The sequence below is a fragment of the Rhopilema esculentum genome, unplaced genomic scaffold (genome assembly GCF_057945365.1).
Source record: "Rhopilema esculentum isolate cy_ngs unplaced genomic scaffold, ASM5794536v1 HiC_scaffold_36, whole genome shotgun sequence".
In the NCBI taxonomy this organism is placed as follows: domain Eukaryota; kingdom Metazoa; phylum Cnidaria; class Scyphozoa; order Rhizostomeae; family Rhizostomatidae; genus Rhopilema; species Rhopilema esculentum.
The window spans coordinates 1,275,244-1,294,601 of NW_028300847.1; the positions used below are offsets into that span (position 1 = coordinate 1,275,244).

At 36.0% G+C, this 19,358-nt stretch overlaps 2 protein-coding genes across 4 annotated transcripts; one reads left to right on the forward strand and one right to left on the reverse strand.

Annotated features, from left to right (window-relative positions):
* Window positions 1-447: 447 nt before the first annotated feature.
* Window positions 448-10,091, reverse strand: LOC135688214 (uncharacterized). Of its 3 annotated transcripts, none has more exons than XM_065204958.2 (8): window positions 7,007-10,091; window positions 6,116-6,352; window positions 5,674-5,732; window positions 3,864-3,923; window positions 3,290-3,328; window positions 2,889-2,972; window positions 2,523-2,577; window positions 448-1,728 (listed from the first exon to the last, which is right to left on the reverse strand). In XM_065204958.2, exons 1-7 carry the CDS (start codon window positions 7,971-7,973, stop codon window positions 2,563-2,565), a joined length of 1,461 nt encoding a protein of 486 aa, XP_065061030.2. In that variant the 5' UTR covers window positions 7,974-10,091; the 3' UTR covers window positions 448-1,728; window positions 2,523-2,562. The 3 variants fall into 3 exon arrangements, with proteins under 3 accessions (XP_065061030.2, XP_065061028.2, XP_065061031.2); XM_065204956.2 differs by having other exon boundaries at window positions 6,116-6,355; window positions 7,007-10,086; XM_065204959.2 differs by lacking the exon at window positions 6,116-6,352.
* A 2,391-nt stretch (window positions 10,092-12,482) lies between these two features.
* LOC135688130 (glucoside xylosyltransferase 1) lies at window positions 12,483-17,137 on the forward strand. Its single transcript, XM_065204845.2, has 5 exons — window positions 12,483-12,639; window positions 13,447-13,820; window positions 14,427-14,721; window positions 15,172-15,514; window positions 16,624-17,137. Exons 2-5 carry the CDS (start codon window positions 13,471-13,473, stop codon window positions 16,923-16,925), a joined length of 1,290 nt encoding a protein of 429 aa, XP_065060917.1. The 5' UTR covers window positions 12,483-12,639; window positions 13,447-13,470; the 3' UTR covers window positions 16,926-17,137.
* The last annotated feature ends 2,221 nt before the right edge of the window (window positions 17,138-19,358 follow it).

A 19,358-nucleotide genomic window follows, 5' to 3' on the forward strand; every position in this document is an offset into this window, starting at 1 on the left:
CCGAGATAAACAGCCTATTCTATAAAGGTACAAGGGAAACAACAACAATCTTTTAACTCAACTTGGTACAAAAACATGGAAAAAAAATCTTGTGTAAGCTAATTTCTTGGGTTCATTTGCAGTTTGCAGCTTTAGCCAATAGTTAGATATATTTTTGCCAGATGAGATTCAAGAATGTATCTTTTTCGCATTCAGTTTCAAAAGAAACCATAAAAAGAAGATTCTAGATCACTTTTATATAAATTTGGCATTCTGGCCAATGTCTTCAGATAAAAATTATCATGTTCCAAGAAATTTAAATTAATATTCGATAAAACTATGTAAGGCACTTTAAATGTATTGAACATCTGTTTTTGGAACTGCAGAAAGTTATTAAAAACGTGCAATGATAGTTGCACAAGACAAGTCAAGAATTTCCAAGAAAAAAGAGCTCACTTTTTAAATTTGGAAGGCAATAAAAATTTATTGGAAGAAAATTAAGAAAACTCTAATAGGATATAATACAGTATGAATAGAAATAAAAACTAATGTTTTAGCAAATGTTCTTCAAAATGAAGAATTTAGCGTCTAAATACTTGATTCGAGTCCGAGGCAGAGTTACCAAAAATTGTTTAGTGGCATATTCAATTTATTTCACCAAGTCAACAAAACAAACGTAAAGCATTCGTGTAATGTACGCATTCCCAAATTAGGGGTTGGTGAAATTTTCTGATTTATAAAAAATAATAAATTTCCGTTTTTAATAAATTACCAATAAAAAGGTTCCGTTGGATGTTTTCAAGTTTGGGTCACTTGGCATTGAAATTAGTGCAAGTTGTTCCAAGATAAATTCAGCAAAATTTTCAGCAAATATTTCGACAAAAGAGCAATTTTTTTTAAATGCGTGTCATTTACTCATGATTAACTTTCCACGTGAATAAATGTCAATAGCTGATAGCATTAAGGAATACAAATTAATGCTGTACAACTCGATAACCTATATAATCAATATGGCTAGCATTAAATCCATTTTTCATATAATTCGTTTTACACTGCTTATAATTGTTGCTAGATACATATTTATTGAAAGAATAAGTTTATAAACAATGTCTCCCTCTTCTCCAAAGGCGTCTTTTGCAACCGACAGATCATGAATAAGGAACGGGTCAAAAGATATGGAAACTTTTTGAAGATCACTTGACATTATGCATTTGTTCTTATCCTCTTCGGGGATGCAAAGTTCAATATTTTCACTGATATTGAGCCTATCGTATCTTTTAATCAACAAAAACTGACAAGACTCTCTTCCCTTTGAAAATATGAACATTTGCAGCGTCAGAAAAAGTTTTAATCATAAAATTTACAACTGAGAACTGAGATTTGAATCTTGAAATTTGCAACTTGAAAATAAGGATATCAAAAATAACGAAAGAAAGTCACTTCATTCCAAAAAACATTAGAAGATTAAGATTACAAATGCAAATTAAAAAGGCTTAACACTATTAAAAACGTTTATCTAAATGTGTTTTCTGAAAAGTAGATTTAGGCTGTGGCTTCATCGTTGACACCTTGATATTTCAGACAATAAAGGTAAAATTTTGATGAGCATCTATAATCCATGTTTCCCGTGTCACAGAAGTTCCGCTTGGACGTTCTAAGGCTTTTCCACCGGAGCACAGAGTATTCTCCCACTAGGAAGCCTTCAGAGTATGCCTTTCTAACCAAGACCTCAGACATGTGGCTTGTAATCTTTGAGAAAACAATAGAAAGGAGTAGATATGTACCCATTATGACATGCTTTACTAGATTACCTTCTAAATCAGATCCACATAGCCCAGGTCTGCACAGACAGGTTTCCAAAAGCTATGTTAGTATATTTTTTTAGTATATTTTTTATATACTAATCAAATAGAAAACCAATCAGGAGTTTTCCTTTCTACCAAGGCGTTTGAAAATCATTGCAATTTATATAGATTCCATACTGGAAGACGTTTTGAAATGATAGTTAAACTATGTTGATGAGTATGTTTCTGTTGTTAAACCGTTTTCTCGAAATGCACAATAGTTTGTTCAATGCATTGCATTACCTTTGACTTATGTTTTCTCTATCTCTGTCTGCCTCTATGTGACTTATCTGGACAAGCATTTTCTGTGCCCTTTTCTTTTTACCAAACTTGTGCGGAAGGAAATCGTAGGAAATTTATAGTTTCAGGAGAGCGAATTCAATCATAAAGAAAGAAAGATATAAGGAAATCTAATATTTGAAAAGTGGAAGTAATACAAACAGTAGCAGTCCCAAATAGCATCGGTACAGTGGAAGCGAACCTACGTAGTAGATATTTTGGTATAAACCACTGTCATCGTTGACAGTACTCGCGCGTACTTTGAGGCGGGCTTGGTAAAATTTTTATGTCTGTGCTTTCCTGTGAGACAAGGAATAAGCTTGATGTTTGCAATTTTATATCACATTTTTGCCACTGTCGTATACTGAGCAGTGGAGACAAGAATGACATATAACAATCAAAATAATTCTATAATTTTACCTTTGCTGGTAGACTTGTCATTCCATTATCTTCAGACTCTTCAATTTTTATCAACCTGCAAAGCAGTATTTTTTAGTATCCGTATGTTTATATCTTCAATAATATTCTACTGACTAGTGTGTATGCATGTTGCAATAAGACAAAGCAAAGATGGAGCCAGCGCATCTGCTATAATATGCTAATAATATGCTAAGACAATATGCAAAAAGTAATCTGTCAGAATTTTTACGCAGCTTTACTCTTTGGAGTCACTTTTAACATAAATATTAGAGGGCATTCACCATACAATCAAAACTCTTAAGCGCGTTTGATGAAAAGCATAGATGCACTGACATTCAGTTTCAAGGCAGCCCATATTCTTCTTACCTTTGCTTCCAGTGAGGTCAAACTGTATTCCTTTGCAGTCCTTCTTCTCCTCATCTTTGCATCCATGGAGGTCAAATTATTGGTCTAAGGTATTACGATATTGATTACAAGTAAAAGTCATTTGAAAGTTACAAGGTAACAGTTCAAAATTAATGCATTTAAGGCAAACGACGATGAAAGTTTGCCAATATGAGGTAACTGCCTTATTGTTTGGACAATTGTTTTAAAATTCTACTCCAATTATTGCTGAAAAACAAAAATTCTGCTCAGTTTAAAAGTTTGCTTGCGTTTGACTTTTAGCAAAAACCGTCAATTGAGAAACAATAGTGTTAACTTGAATGCTGGGCTTTGCAGATTACCACAAGTTTAGGGATAATGAAATTAATGAACGGATTTCTTACCATATTGTATATCTTAAGCACATTTTGTAAATTCAAAATCTGAAACAGAAAAATTTGATGTAAAATTGCAAATAAGTTGATTACCATGATACAAATTTAAACAAAGTCTATTATACTGAAACCAGTTCAGGTACTTCGGAACGAATGTTTTATCTTTGGACAATGCATATGGATTAAAATCCTAAAACATCTTATTAGTACAACGTATTAAGCATACATTTTCAACAATGAAAAATCATCTTTAAGGACGTCCTACAAATTTTTGGTCAGCTACATTCTGAAGTGCAAATAATTTGTTTTGAGTTATTTATAGAAAAAGGGGAATATCTTCGTACACTTGCATTGGATTGAGGAGTCTGCTATAACTGCTTGGTTCCTAACACAGATATTATCTTTTCATTTATACAGTTAAGCTACCCTTCTTGAAGATTTTATCCCAAACTTATTGACTCTATTTGAAAAGGACACGTAAGGCGATGATTTCTTTCGCATCCAATCAAGATTTGACGCCTTTGCAGTGACGCCCATTTCAGCGGAAGTAGAAAAGCATATTTGTATTATATTAAGGGCATACCAACGATCTTTGATTTTCGATTTTTCTTCTGAGAAACCCAATGTCTCTTGCCCTAGAAGCCTATAACAAAGCAATAAGCAAAGTTCACCAAAATGGTATTTATTACTTTATATTCCTTCAAATCATCTCTTTAGGTGATACAAAGATCACTTAATTTATTCCTTTTGCCTCGGTTGATATCAAGATCTAAGCTCGTAATACCTGGTTGATGGCCGAGCATCTGTTATTCAAAAATGGTTTTATATGACCATAAGAGAATACATAACTCTGGTCTTAGTCCAGAAGGTTGGAAATTTAGACTTACTACGACGCGATAAAAGTCAATGGAAACATTAATGGGTTTGATGCTAGCTAATTCATTATGACCAACGCTTGCGTCATATCAATTCGATCATGAAACATAACTAATACTCTTTTTCGCATATGATAAGGTCAATGATACCCTTAATAGATTAATTGAACGTGCGATACATTCGCAAAAGAAACATTTGTTAGGCCGCACCCATTTATCTGTCTGAAAACGGTCAATTAACTATAAAGAACACCCGCTACTACCCTTTTGTATGCAATGGCAATTCCAAAACCATAGAATCCAATCACAGTGTGCCTAGTCAAAGTGTTATTTGTTTATCAACTTTCTCTCTTCGCAATTTCACAGATTATGAAACTAATCCTGTTGAGAACTAAGGAGTTCCCCTCCCAGTCAATCCCACAGCATCAATAATTTCCAGGGCCAACGAGAGGGGGGCAAGGAGGGGGCAAATCGCCCTATGGCCTCGAGGTCTAGGGGCAGGGGCAGATTTAAGCAGCAATGATTGGGGGGTGTTAGGCACTAATCTTGGTGCAACACCCTTCAGGTCACTGGTGAATGGTGGAAACGCCCATTTTTGAAATTTGGTTTTTAACTTTAAGGTAAAGACGATAAAAAGCAGTGGCGTAGCCAGGGTTGGAAGATTGGTGGGACAAAGAGGAGAAGATGTTTGCTGACCACACCCTTCAGAATTTGGGAAAACACCCCATTTTGTGAAAGCGTTTGGAAAAGCTATGACATTTTGACGTGGCAAATTCCCTTTATACAACGTCATATGTAGCGTTTTGTGGCTGACCATATTCTACAACTGTCTATGTCCTTCACAATTCCTCTAACGTTTATATTCTGAATTGTGTAGGGCTCGGAGGCTCTACGTGTAAAAACTGTTTTTCTAAAGTTGTAATCAAATATCTAAAAATAATAAACAGTATTAAAAAGTTTTAAACCAAGTCCGTTCTCCTTTAAGCAAAATCCACGACAAGCATTTTAGAATCCAGATTTTTTAGGATTGGATTGCTTTAGCATTTTAGCTTTTTTTATCGGAAATGTCTCAAGAACGTGAAGGATTTTTCTATACAAATCCCAAAACGCGGGGAAATTGCTGAACATTCTGTAGAGATCGACAAAAGGGTCTTCTGTGCCGCACAACCTACACCCCCTCCTCCCGCTAAATCCGTCCCTGTCTAGGGGGCCTCATAAAGTAATGAAATCCATTATAAGAATGGAATTAACAAACGTAACAAGTGTATGCCTTAAAACGCTGTTAAAGAGATTGCAAGAAATGACTGCAAGAAATATTCTGAAATGCATTTAAGCTAATCTGAAGGGCGTAGAGGCAAATAGTTTCTGCTCGTTCGAATCCCTTGAGGGAGGGGGGGGGGCGTCTTCAGGTTTTGCCCCAGGGCCTCTGAAACCTTTCGGTGGCCCTGGTTTCTGATATCTATGAAATTCAAGCAAATTGTCAAAGCATTCTATTGCCAACAATACTGAACGGATTACCGATGTTTGTTCCATGTATTTTACTCTCATTTCTAGCGATTTCAGCTCATCGTTCCCGCCTAAAACAACAACAAGAACTTAGTATTATCTGGGAGCCTTAGGAAACGTCTCGTAATTACAGTCTCGTAATTGTTGCTGATATCCCTTGTAGCTGTCAAGCAGAAAATTGAAAAAAAGGGCCAGCATTTCAAGGGCACACTGACTACTCTCTTTTGCCAAGCAAAGTTAATCTGCCAAACCCATTTGAAAACAATTCAATTGATAATATTGATAACGAATATTCAGATGTTAAATGTAAAGTGCTGAATTTACTGCAAGTCTAGTAAGTATTACACTTTCAAGCTTCTTCTTTTTTTGCATTATGTCAGACTGTCCAAAGACAGTAAGGTGTTCATATGGTTCTGATGGTATTCTTGGAACACAAAACAACAAAGATTCTTACCAAAACCATAGGACTTGAATTTGAAGATCCTAAGAAACTGGATACAGATCATGCCCGATGTCAGAACTAGAAGGACAAGGAGAACTGCTGTGAAAAATTTCTGTCTTTTTCCACGAAATGTAGATCTGTCGTGGTTACATTTATCCGGAGAAGGTTTGTCAGTCTTTAGACTCCGCAATTCGTATGAAAGATTTGCTTTTCTCTTCGATGTGTTTGGTGTCCCTGTTCCAGAGCCATCTTCTGTCAATGAAAGTTTGCGAGGTCAAAACTTGCAATTTTGCGCTCCCAAAATTTCCTAGTTTGCCGGGCTATCTGAATACACAAATTTTTTATCAGAAACAGCTTATAAGCAAAAGTTGAGTCGTTTTTTCGAAAATTATAAAACCCTAACTGATTTCAAAAGCAAAAAAAATTTGGAATAGCTCAGAATTTCATTCAAAATTGGAAGACATTGACAGGGTCAGAGGTCCTCTTCTTTTACACTCTTTTTTTAAAAGAACCAGTAAATTTAAGTTCAGGCTGACTGTTCTTAATTTTTCGAAAATCTGAGGCTGGATTGTTCTTAATTTGTTCTTAAATTAAGAGGGTGTAAGCAGTGCGATTGCTAGCTTTTTCACTCTGGGGAGGTGTTCAGGCCTCATTTACCAACAAATTAAGTGAGACAACCTTCATTTGCCAATAAGTTTGAATATTTACCGAAAAAGCACCCACACATGGCTAAAACTGCTCGATTTTTAGATCAAATTTTGACCAATTTTGAGGCTCGTGTTCTAGAACATCATTCTCTCTTCTAGAACAACTGAGTATCTTAAGGAACACTCAGTATTAAAACAATGAGAAGTCAACGTCGACCTTTGTTTTTCTATAGAAAAATGAATGTACATAACTCACCGAATAGCTGACGCATAGAGGTGGAGGGTGAAAGCCCTGTTCCCAAAGTCCCACTAACATCAATCATCTCCACATTTTCAACATGAATTTTTGACTTGTTTTCGTTACTTTCCTTCTTTCGTTTTCTTTTTGTTTCTTTACCACTTTTCTTTGTTTTTACAGTTACAGCCTTGCTATCATCCTTCTTGATTGTCAGCTCTCCTTCTTTTCTTTCAATAAAGGACACAGTAGCACTAGTTTTATGGGAACCCCTGTGATTATCGACTTTTGGACTTAAATCATTATTATCTCGATCCTCTAAAGCAGCATTATCATCTCGATTCACTGACCAGTCTGCACCATTCGCAGGGATTGTTTTTGCCTTAGAGCGATCAGAAAGACAGCTTTTTCTGGGCACCGGCACCTTAAAATTCAAACCGGACACCGGCAAGGTCCCAAAATCGGGGGCTGCATAAGAGTATGGATTTGTCATTTGTTCGCTTTTCTTGAGTGAGGGAGGCTCGGCTGACTCGTATTCTGGCCCATTTTTATTTGTGAAACTTGTTTTATTCATTTTGCTTTTGCTAGAACCTCTCTTTTTGTCTTCAATTGGCGGGGATACAAGTAAACTTGGGCGGCCTCTAGATGTCGGGGTCGTTGGTGGACTGTCCACATTAGCGTAAGTAGAACTGGCATCATTTTGGTCGTCTAAATACTCTTTGGTTTTATTATCATTCGGCAAAGATTTTTGACGATTGGCTGATTCCCTTGTTGGTGTAGGCAGTGGTGGCATATTTGCATAGGCAGCGTCAGCGATTACTTCGACGTCCATATAAGCCATGGTAACCTTTGGAGTTTTGATCAAGTCTTGAGCATCGTCGATTTCTAAGTATTCGCTGCTAAGAGGCACATTGCCTCCCATCTGCACATACGCGCTTTCAAACAGGTTCCCGTAAGAATTTTCTTCATTCATTCCTTTATTCTCCATACCTTTTCTAATTATTTGCTTATTGCGCGCTGCATAAATATACACAATGTTTCAGTTGAGGCAATGTACGTTGCACCTTATTTTTTCCGGCCTTGGGCAACAAGGAAGGTCAGAATCCACCACGGGTGAAACACATTTGCGCAATTATTAGTCACAGGGTGCGTTTGACAACATGCGAATTACGATATGTTTCAGAACAATGATACAACCATTGCATGATGACAGAATCTAGGAAGAAACGTAAAATGTGCATGATTTTCACAGCAGGAATGCAATAAAAGTCACGAATGAGCTGTTTCTTGTTTGCAAATTTTCCTGTTTTCGACTTAACTTGTCACTAAGCATAAATTTCTTTATATCTTGACCGTACATTTTCCCAGCAGTAGATTCCAAAAAATGTTTAGAAACATACTGCGCTATGGAAAATAGGTGATCTTGCATACCATATTAATTCCCCCGGATCAGATTTGTTTGTTGCGGTGAAATGTTTCTACTGCAGCAGTAAATTCTATTGAAATGTATAGAAAAAGCTGAATTTTTAAACGGTGTAAATTGGGGGCATGACTGTCAAAAAACGATGAATCTTTTTATATAGACCAATGAGGTGATATCAGGGGCGCCTACACCGGGAGGGCTGGAGGGGCAGCTGCCCCTCCTGCCCTCTTCGAAGAGGGGCAGAGGGGGCAAGAAGTGCCCTGAAATATAAGAAAATACTACAGAATCTTATTGATTATTGATGATTACTTTGACCGCACTCGTTATGTTAATTTCTATTAGAAAATATTAGAAAAATGATAAAACCAGCACAAAAACAAAAAGGTTGAAAAGGCTGCCTGTAGCAAGGTCGGTAAAAAGAGGGAGAGCGGCAAAGATAATAGTAGATAAACAAGAGACCTGTTCCCTCAGAAGTACTCCAGAAACCAAAGATGGATAAAACAGTATTTGCAATCATTGATGGTAGAAAAATTCAGCTGTATGGTCGTCACATATGCATTTTAATATTTTGTTATGTTACCCCACCCTCTCTAACCAGGAATACTCGACCATGTTAGTAGAAAAATTCTACGATTTGCCCTCAGCACCAACACTGCCCCTCCTGCCCTAATCTTGTGTAGGCGTCCCTGGGTGATATAGACTAATTTCACGATTGACTGAGAGCTAACATTGCCTTGCGCCAAGCCAAATAGCCTCGCTCATGGCCTGCGCACAGACTCGACTGGATTCAGGCAAGAAGCCAAGGAGGGGCGCGGGGGGCATTACCCGCCCAGCTAGAATTTATTGCCCCTCTGTGCCCGTCTAAAAATTTTAGGATCAAAACATGTTTTGTCTCAAAATTTAGAAATAGCATGTTTTGTTTACATGGCTGTCGAAAAACTGATATCAACAAAGTCTATGCATCTGTGTATTTATGGTAAAAGCCAATATCGACTGTGCATCAGTCCACACAGTTCAATATCGAGCAGCCTGCTATGAGTGCTTTTTTTCGGCACTAAGCGAGGTAGATGCTTTCAACGAAGGCGCCAAGCTGCAAAACGAGGCCTTTTTAACATACTTTCTACAGGGCAGTTGCCTTGCCTCTTGCAGCCCAAGTGGCTTTCCATTGTTTTAAACAATAGGCTATTGTCTCTTTTTTATATAAACAAAGGTTTGCCCCCAGAACTAATTTCTCTTGGAAAAGGCTATGTTCATTTTGAACGACAATTATTGATACCATTGCGGTTTGATGACTTTTTTTGGGAGCTAAAACCCTGAAAACTCTCTTTCAAGTAGAAGAAATGACAAAGCTCTGTTGCACATATCATTATGGCTTAGTTCCCTTCTACAGTTAGTTTTTTTATTTATTCTGTAAAAAAGTAATATAAAGCAAGACTTCTCTTCAGATGTTTGCGTTTCTAATCCCCAGTGGAGAACTATAATCATTCTGAAACAATTGTAACGGGCTAAAATTTCTGTAGCAGCTAAAATATTCAAAGTATGCACTAAAAATACAAATTGAAATTTTAGAATTCTGAATAATAAGCTAGAAACACATAAAAGTAGCATATAAGGTTACGTATTTTATGACCACACCCAAAAAGAGTGAGACACTTTTTGTTGGCAAAAGGCAATACTACCCCTCCGAAAATTTTCCAGAGATGAATATAGTTAAATGGAAAATTTGGGGTTCTATCTGGTGAGCAATCAGAGCAACAGCCAGCCACGTAGAAATGGCTTGACGTCTCGAGAAGGCAAAATGACGGGAGAAAATGAACGAGGGATATTGTTTGGACCAGGCTCTCTAAAACGATTTAAGTTTCCCTTTCCATTCAGTGCACCTTTCCATGCTTGTCTTCTCCGCATGCCATTTGAATATTACATACATATAGCACGAAATATCAGATTTTATGCAGGGCCGTAAATCTGTCATGTCAATGGGGGGGGGGGTCAGCAGAGAGAATGAATTAAAAGTGTGCAGTTGGTCATGGCACCAACAAGCAATTTATGGTATGTGTTATGGAAACAGTTTCATGGGGCAAACGACTTAAAAAACGAAATCAAGATTTTTAGATTTGGAAAAGCATCTCCCAGACCAAGTTTTACAAAACATTCAAGATAGAAAAATCGACGCTTCTCAGAAAAATACAGATTATTATTTCTGGTAGAAATAGGGGGGGGGGGGGATTGGAGTCATGCTTAAACTCTAGTGACAGACCTTGGGGAAAGAAAAAAAAGGTGACCTTTGGCGTGGAGGGCACATTTTGCAGAAGTTGCTTTTTTGCAATATTTGAAACAGAGAATCGCAATACTGACATTTTCCGCTTTTTCAAAATGTGTGTTTTCTATCCGGGAGCAAGCGATTCTTTCCTAAAACCATACCGGATTTGAAAAAAGGATGTATCTAAGAACACATTCGGGCTCAAAACAAAATTTTCTTAAATATCGAGGCTGGACAAAATTTATTACATTCTTATAATAAAGAGTGTAATGATTGCCTTTCTCTATATTAAACGCAAAGGTACTTCTTTATTGATGTAGCTAGTACTTTTACGCAAATTAATTTATTTCTTGCCCTCTTTGTCTTTTGGCCTTGTTTTCTAGATACAGTATAAGCAAAACTCAGAATTTCTCTTTTTCTTGTATCTACGCTATTTCATTTCACTGAATGTGCAGTTAAAATTAAGAAGCTATTATGGAGATCTTGGTAAAGCAATTCGACTTACAGAGATCAAGAAAATAGGAAATTTAGGACCAGGGTTTTGAAGTTGGACATTTTATAAATAGCGTGTAGTGAATATATGTTTAATGTGAATTTGTCAAGATTGATGGCGACTTAAACGATTTAAGGGGTAGCTGGTGGATAAAAAATTTCGAGCCAAATCCCCCAATGGGCACCGTCACCGACTCAACCGACTCCGACTCGAGTGTTTCCGCCCCCCTGCCGAGCCTTCATTTATCCAAAAAATGAGAACATCGAGCGTTGGAAAAATTTATCTAGTTCTTACAAAATGGAGTGTAGTGCATCAAATATTAAAAGTAGGCAAGACAGGGTCAAATAATTGTTTGTTGATTCAGATAATAAACCCCATTTCTAGATGCAACAATAAGAAACCAACTGTATATACAAAACTGCACCAAAACATACACAGAAAGAAATCTTTCAAGAATTTTCTACCTATAAACAGTCAAACTTCGTGTATTTTCATGCATATAAAGCTTTTTGCAATATGTTTTTCCGGTTTAGGCATCATTGGCTGACCTGTGGTTTTAGATGATTCCTCGGTGTATTCAAGCACAAATGATGAGGGAGCTGAGACCCAACTTTTTTCGAATATTTTAACAAGGAGGCTGCGCCCTCTTGAGTCCTCACCCCCTGATATGGACTTACATTCCTTAAAATATCCATACGTACAACAGTCATGCAAATCTAATGGAAAGAGACTCTGGTGAAGTCTGCTTTCCATACCCTACCATGGGTACCCTGGATACCATTTATATAAGAGAGTGAGTCTGGTACCCAGGGTAGCTTTTCCAATGAAAAAGATTGCAATGAGAGTATTTTTGAGAGGTTAATTTAGATTTTGATCGAAAATAACAGAAAAGGTCTCCAAAAGCGATGTTTCATCATTTCATATTTCATCAGCAATATTTCTCAAGGATTAGTAATGAGTATAAAGAAGATTTGTCAGATGATGCTCTGTCAAGGAAGAAACCTCTTTTGATAAAGGAAGAAATTACCAGCCCTATATTAAAATTTTCAATCCATGAAAACACTCTATTGGACGAATGAAGAATGGTAATGCAGGGCCCACGCCATCGGGGGGGGGGGGGGGGTTGCCATGACCCCCCCAATTTATTGCAGAGTATGTAGTTTTAAAGCTGCAGTTAAAGGGGAAAGAAGCCTTGGCCCCTTACTTTTGCTAGCCTTGCCCCCTCACCCTCACCTTCCAATTCGTGGCGTGGGCCCTGTCGTGCCTGGTATTTTTCATTAATCAGCAACAGCAAGGCAAATAAGTGATAAGCGAGGCTTCAAACGAGGCTCCAACACCCAAACAAGGTCAAAATGTCTGAAAGCAACTGGTATGATGTTTGTTTGTTTGGCATTCATTCATTGAGCCTTCGTCAGAAGAATAAAAGCCTTTTGCAATGGTAGTAAAGCAAGGACCACGAGAAAACATTTTTTACAAAGGTAAGAAGTAAAAGGCACAAAAGGCCAGTTATATTTGACTGTTTTGTGTAATAAATGTAGAACTTTTGTCGGGATATACTGTTCTCAATAATACCCATCACACGCACGTACCAGCTTATTTTATTTCAGCATATTAATCACACTGAAAACATCTAGGTGATAAAACTGGTAAAACGAACCTAGGACCAGCAAGTTCTGTAAAACATCACGCAACAATAAAGCCTGCTTCAGCCCAACATTTTTTTGGAAATGCTATTTTCAAACTTAGATTAAACTAATTAACAGCTAAAAATTAAAATGAGCGTGTCTTAACAGAAAGGGAGTTGTAGTCTTAGTATACAAACAAAATAAATTTCATGAAAGGATTCTCTTTCTGGAAAAATCTTTAAATCACTTATCGAGTATGAGTATATTCTCTTTAAAGTTTGAAGTCTACTATATTAATTCTTTTCCAATGCCATTAAAGATAAAGGTGGTTTGATTTCTAAAAAATAAGTAGGTTTCTGTCATACGGCAAAGAAGGCATGGAAAATTTTGCACTCTTTGCAAGTAGTAGGTGTGCGCCTGGATGTATGTGTGCAATCGAACAGCTTTCCAATGAAAGCCTGGTTATAGACAAATTTGACCACTGCAAGAAGGCAAAGAGTCCAATATTGGAGATCAGTTTACTAGTCAACAATCTCCTACAGAATATTATCACCTGAACATTGCATGACTTGCTGACTGTTGCCCACTGCCCAAATTTCTTACCAGTTGAGTTGACTTTGGGAGAATTTTAATTTGAATTTTCTTTTTAATTTGTTGTAGGCAACTGAATATCAAAGACTAAATATGCGGCGAAAGAACAGAGAAACAAGTGACAAAAAAGTTGATACAAGCAAGTCAAACACAAACAGAATGCCTCTTAGTTATTTAAAAATAATATTTGCATTGGTGATTTTTGTATCAGTTGCAGTTTATATTTATTTGTATATAAGAACTCCAAAACTACCTTTTCCAATGTCTCCTGAAATGGAAGCTATTTATATAAAGCATGGTCCTGGGGAAACAAAGCCAAGAAGAAGGCCAGATATTAATGAGGCAGTAAAAGAAAGTGAAGATGTAAAGAAAGAAAGCCCACTAAACAAGAAAAGCCAACCACATAGAGAAGAAAACCATGAACCTGTAACAACAACAGCAAAGTAAGTGGCTCAATATGGACATGCAGCACAAGAAAAAAGGCAGTGAATAGATTTTACAACTCTTTAAAAATTTAAATTTTTGTAACTTCAAATTTACTTGCAACAGTTTGCACAACCTGTTTACGCATTCCTTATAAAATGTACCCAAAGAACATCTGCCAATCAAACAACTGGTGTCTACTTTGTAGCTTGCTATATGAAAGTAGACAATCTGTTTTATACTTGCAACCATGGCTAAACTGGCTTTGAGCTTTAATCTAAGATCAGTGAATTTATTTTTTGTTCCTGTATTGTCACATTGAATCAGGCCTGGCCATAAGTCTTTTGGCAGGGGAAAAGTAAACATATATCCTAGTAAATTTGAGGTGAGCTATTCGTGGATAAATAATATAGAAATGAGGGTAAAATTGATTTCAAAAAGAGCTATTTTCTTTTAAGAGCAATTTAGGAGAGCAATATGTAGTTCCCCTTGGCATTTGAGGAGAGCCTTGGAGAGCTATCATGGCTCTCCTCAGATGGCCAGCCTGATATAATTTTTTCTTCTTTCAAATTTAAGACTTTTCCTCTTTTGTACAACTGATCATATTTGATTATACTTTTTTGAAGAACCTTGCATGATCAAGCAATACACGCTGGTATTGTTGCTTGTGGACTGCGAGCACCTGAAGCTATCATCAGCCTGAAGTCTTTTGCTATGTTGTCTGAAAAACCATTGTATTTCCATGTCTTTGCTGAAGATGAATTGCATGATACCTTCAAGAAAGAAATTCAAACATGGCCTGGTTTTAAAAATGGTAAAATCAAGCTTGACCTCCATACAATACAATTTCCTGTTGAGGGTAACTTTCATGAATGGAAAAAACTGTTCAAACCATGTGCCTCTCAAAGACTTTTCTTCCCAGTATGTTGATAAATTTTTCACTTGGTATATATTGTATATTTAACAGCAAAGCGCAACTTTTTGAAAATTTTACTCTTCTCTCAATATCAGTTATGTATGCTAGATGATACTTGTTAATATAAAGCCTTTTCTTTTTACTTTTAGTTGGTGTAGTACAAATCATGGGCCATATCAAATAGGGCACATAATTGATTATGAAAATGATTTTAAATGTTTGTAATTTGCAGACATTTGTAATGTCTGCTACATGGTGCTATACACTGTTGGTGAACAGGACATCAAGTTCTAAGTTGATATGCCGAGTTTCATGCTTAGTGCATACATATTATTCGCTTTGTCAAAAAGAAATGTAAACTGCAAAGCATTTGGTTTTGCAAGCCTTTAAATTTCTCCTTATCTTATACAATTTCAGAAAATAAGTATGAAGAAATAATCATATTTTTCTTTCAGCTTCTACTAAAGGATGTTGATTCCATAATATATGTAGACACTGATGTATTGATGCTAAGGCCACCAGAGGATCTATGGGGATTTTTCTCAAGGTTTAACAATACACAGCTAGCTGGTATGGCACCAGAAGGTGAAGTTGACGCCATAGGATGGTATAACAGATTTGCTAGACACCCATATTATGGCAGGCTTGGTGTCAATTCTGGTGTTATGTTGATGAACCTGACAAGAATGAGGAGGAACAACTGGAATGATGATGTGTACCCTATTTACAAGCATTATCGTTACGATATCACATGGGGAGATCAAGATATTTTGAATATAATGTTCCATTTTAAACCAGGTAACACAATACATTTTCAGAGATTTAAATTAAGACATTAAATAACTTGTTCTACAATATTTTATTTTAAAAATGCCATGATGGTTCAGAGGCTGAGCTCCTCATTAAAGGCTTAGAAAAAAGGAAAACTAATTCAGAGACTCACATGATCAATAACCGAATTTTGCAAGCAATAAATTGGAGGAATGGTTAAGGGAGAAACCGAGATTTTTTCAATGTCATTCACTTGTAAGTAAAAACTGAAGAATAAGAAGAAACCAGCATTGGCGTACTTGCTAAGATAAATTTTCTGTTCTTTTTTCAAGGAGTCCAGACAAAATCAGAATTATTGGTTTTGATTTCTGTGAATAATAAATAGATTGATTGTAATAACAGAGTAGATAAGAATTATCAGAAAGCTTTAGTGGCCAGAAAATAGCTTATCTTTCCATGATATTTTGAACCACTGAAAGAGAAACTTCAGCTCTGATGTCATATTGTGGGTTCCAACTACGAAATCAATGAACTTAATCATATCATTTTTTATTTTCAGGCTTTTTTATTTCTAGGTTAAACTTTTTGTGAGTTATGAATGAGTTCAACTGTGTTTTACTTTTCCTTAATTCTAATCATGCAACAGAATAGTCCCCAGCAAGCTTGCTTCCGTTGAGATAATCCCAGTTAATCTAATCTTCTATTCTGAATTTCCTCGAGCTATAATGTTTTTAGCAAAGTTTAAGCCTCAATTTGATTGGGGCTAGTAATTGTCTGTTGTTCCATGTCCAAATTTTGTCAACCAGTCTGCAGAGTTTGGCAGTTATCAACATATTTCTGAAGGTGATTATTTTTAACATGGATGTTTGATTCTGAAAAGCCTTGATGTGTTTCCATGTACTAAAGTGTTGCTGTTTAGAGTCAATCTCAATCCGTATCATCACATCTCAAGCTAAATCACAATATTTCATGTGTGAACCAAATTTTAATGGGGAAAGCCACAACAATATATTCGGTTTTTGCATTTTAATGATAAATTCATTTTTAGGAACTTTGACAAGTTAAGTAATTGTTACTTTTTATTTTTTTTATTTTTTTAATGACTTGCTATTGAGGATGACCTGTTTTCATTGCAGAGCACTTATATATATTTCCTTGCGAGTGGAATTATCGTCCAGATCACTGCATGTATGGGAACAATTGTGGTACTGCCTTGAATAATGGAGTTTCAGTTGTCCATGGCAATAGAGGCGTTTTTCAGAATGACAAGCAACCAGAATTCAAAGCCATCTACAAGGCTTTCGAAAATACTAATTTTGGAGTAAACATGAAAAAAACTTTAAAAAATAGAATAAAAATAGGGCTTGATAAATATAAAAATACATATTGTGGAGAAAATGGATATATATTTTCAAAACAAATTTCAGAGCTAAAATGAATTTGAATTGTAAGTAAATGGTTTGCTATTATTTGTGAAGATATAATTGCTTAACAGTTCTGCTTTGAGTGGATTCTCACTGTGTTAGGACATAAAGGTGCTTTAGGAGAGAGGAATGGAGGTTCACAAAGAGTGCCGTATTCTCTCTTGTATTCCCGCTGCTGGTTTAATGCAGGACTATTAGAGAAGTGGGTTTATCAACTTTTATAATATTTACTGAGTTTTGGTGGGGAAACATTGTATGTAAAATGCAAAGAACATTGACAAATGTTGATTGAATATTGACACCGATTGGATGAAACAATATTCATCCTTGCTATTTTCAAAATTAGGATGGATTTTGTTTTGAAGTCATTAAAATACCAAGAACATTTCCAATGCATTGGGCTCTTTCTTTCATTAAACCTGCAGTAAAGATTATCAGAGAGGTGGGATTAATATTTCAAAGTAGAGAACAGGATCAGGGTTACTAAAGAGGCAGGAATATTAGGGAGGGCAGGAATAAATAAGAGAATACGGTACTTGTAGCTGCCAAATCACTGGTGAATTAAAGCTGGAAACAACACTACTTGTTTTATACACTTTGTACTTACAGAATTTGCATTAACATAATTTACTTGCTGAAAAGTTTAACAGGCTAAACGTGGAGCAAAGAGATTGTAGTTTTGTAGATAGATTTTACAAAGAAAAATTATTGAAACACAGACTCCTACAGGATTTGACAGTCATTAAATGTGTCTTTTTCCTTAGCTTGTAAGCAATGATCTTGAAGAAATGATCTTGCAAAAAGTAAACAATCAAGCAATTATGGCTTCATTTATAAATTGCTCTGCAAGCTGGGCAGACCTCCATTCTTTGGCAGTGCCCATATAGCTTCTCTATGTTGTCTCATATAGCCTTTCTATCTTGTCATTGGTCATCGTTAGGCCATAGAAATAACTTTGGAGAGGGCTAGGGTAATGGCAAGTGTCATCCCCATGTAAAATGAATAAACACGCTTTGGAAACACGACAATCTGCAGCTTTTGAAAAACTGTCTCTGAAATCTTTTAATCTCTGAGTACAAATTAATTTTTGAATAATCAGAGGGTTGGGAAAAATCAGGACAAAACATTTTTCTTCATCCTTTGCCTGAGAATAAATACATCAAAATTTTTTTGCACTTGATGTAAATCTGTAAGTTATTGGTATGGCTGTCCATCATTTGGCTTATTGTTAATTGAGTTTATGGACCTAAAGGCTACACTTTGAAATACACAGTTTTTACCAAAATACAGAATATATCTTCCTTAAAAAGTGAGTGCTCTGACCTATGTATATAAAATCATAAACTTTTTTTATTGAATACTCTTCATTTACATAGTTAACAAATGTACGTTTCTAAATGTACTGAATAAGATATATCAATTTAACAAATCACAAAATAAGTTAGATATAACTGTAAAGAACAATGAATGTCTCAATCTAATTACAATTATATAATTGCAAGCAAAGAGAAAGGAATTCGTATAATTGCAAATCTAATTAAGAAGTACTATCAATTGCTAATGGCATATTAACTCTTAAAATTCAGCATTCTGGCGGCAATTTTTAGCCCTACCAGGCCTTTTCTAATTGTAAGCCTTAATAAACAGTTTTTAAGCTACAACAGCACATATGCTATAACAAATGTGAAGCAAAACTTGCAGCAATACAAGGCATTCACACTCTTGATGAAACAAATAAAAAAATATTTATGCAAAAACCCAAAATACTCAAATTGCCCCCCTACTTGTATAGCCCCCCCCCCCGGGAATAAGCCCCCTCTAGAAGTAAAAATTGGTAAAAGCCCCTATCCATCCTTACATGCCAAATTATAATAAGCAATCAATGTTTTCATAAGTCATCATAAGGGCTTATTTGAGATGCAACAGAAAGAACCACTTTAGGCCCTGATTGAAAACACTTTTAATAAAAAAGCCTGAAATAAAGGAGACATTGACGAAGAGAGCACCAAAGAAAGCAAAAATTTCAATATTTTGGAGAAAATAATTTTTTTGTGCTTTGTTTTATCATTTGGCTTGATAGTTTAGAAAGATTTATTGACGAAATGAACTTGTTGTTGAAATAGGAAACCCTCAATCAGGTGTACATAGAAACGAGGCTGCTCATGTTTGTATTAATTATGGATTTTCGCTGTTCGTTTAAGGCCTTCGCGCCACGCCATGTTTTGTTCGTTAAGATAATTTAAATTCAAAGTTGGAAATCCTATCTTTTTCTCCTTTGTCATTCTGCCAGTATGGCAATGAGTAGTTAAACACTTGTAAATCGGAAAAAGCTGCAAACGAGCTATTTGTATGGCAACTTGAGTTGATATTTGTAAGCACTCGCCTCGTATCAAGGACCGGGTATTATAATACAGATTGAGGGAGCTATAACATTTTTGAGAGGGGGC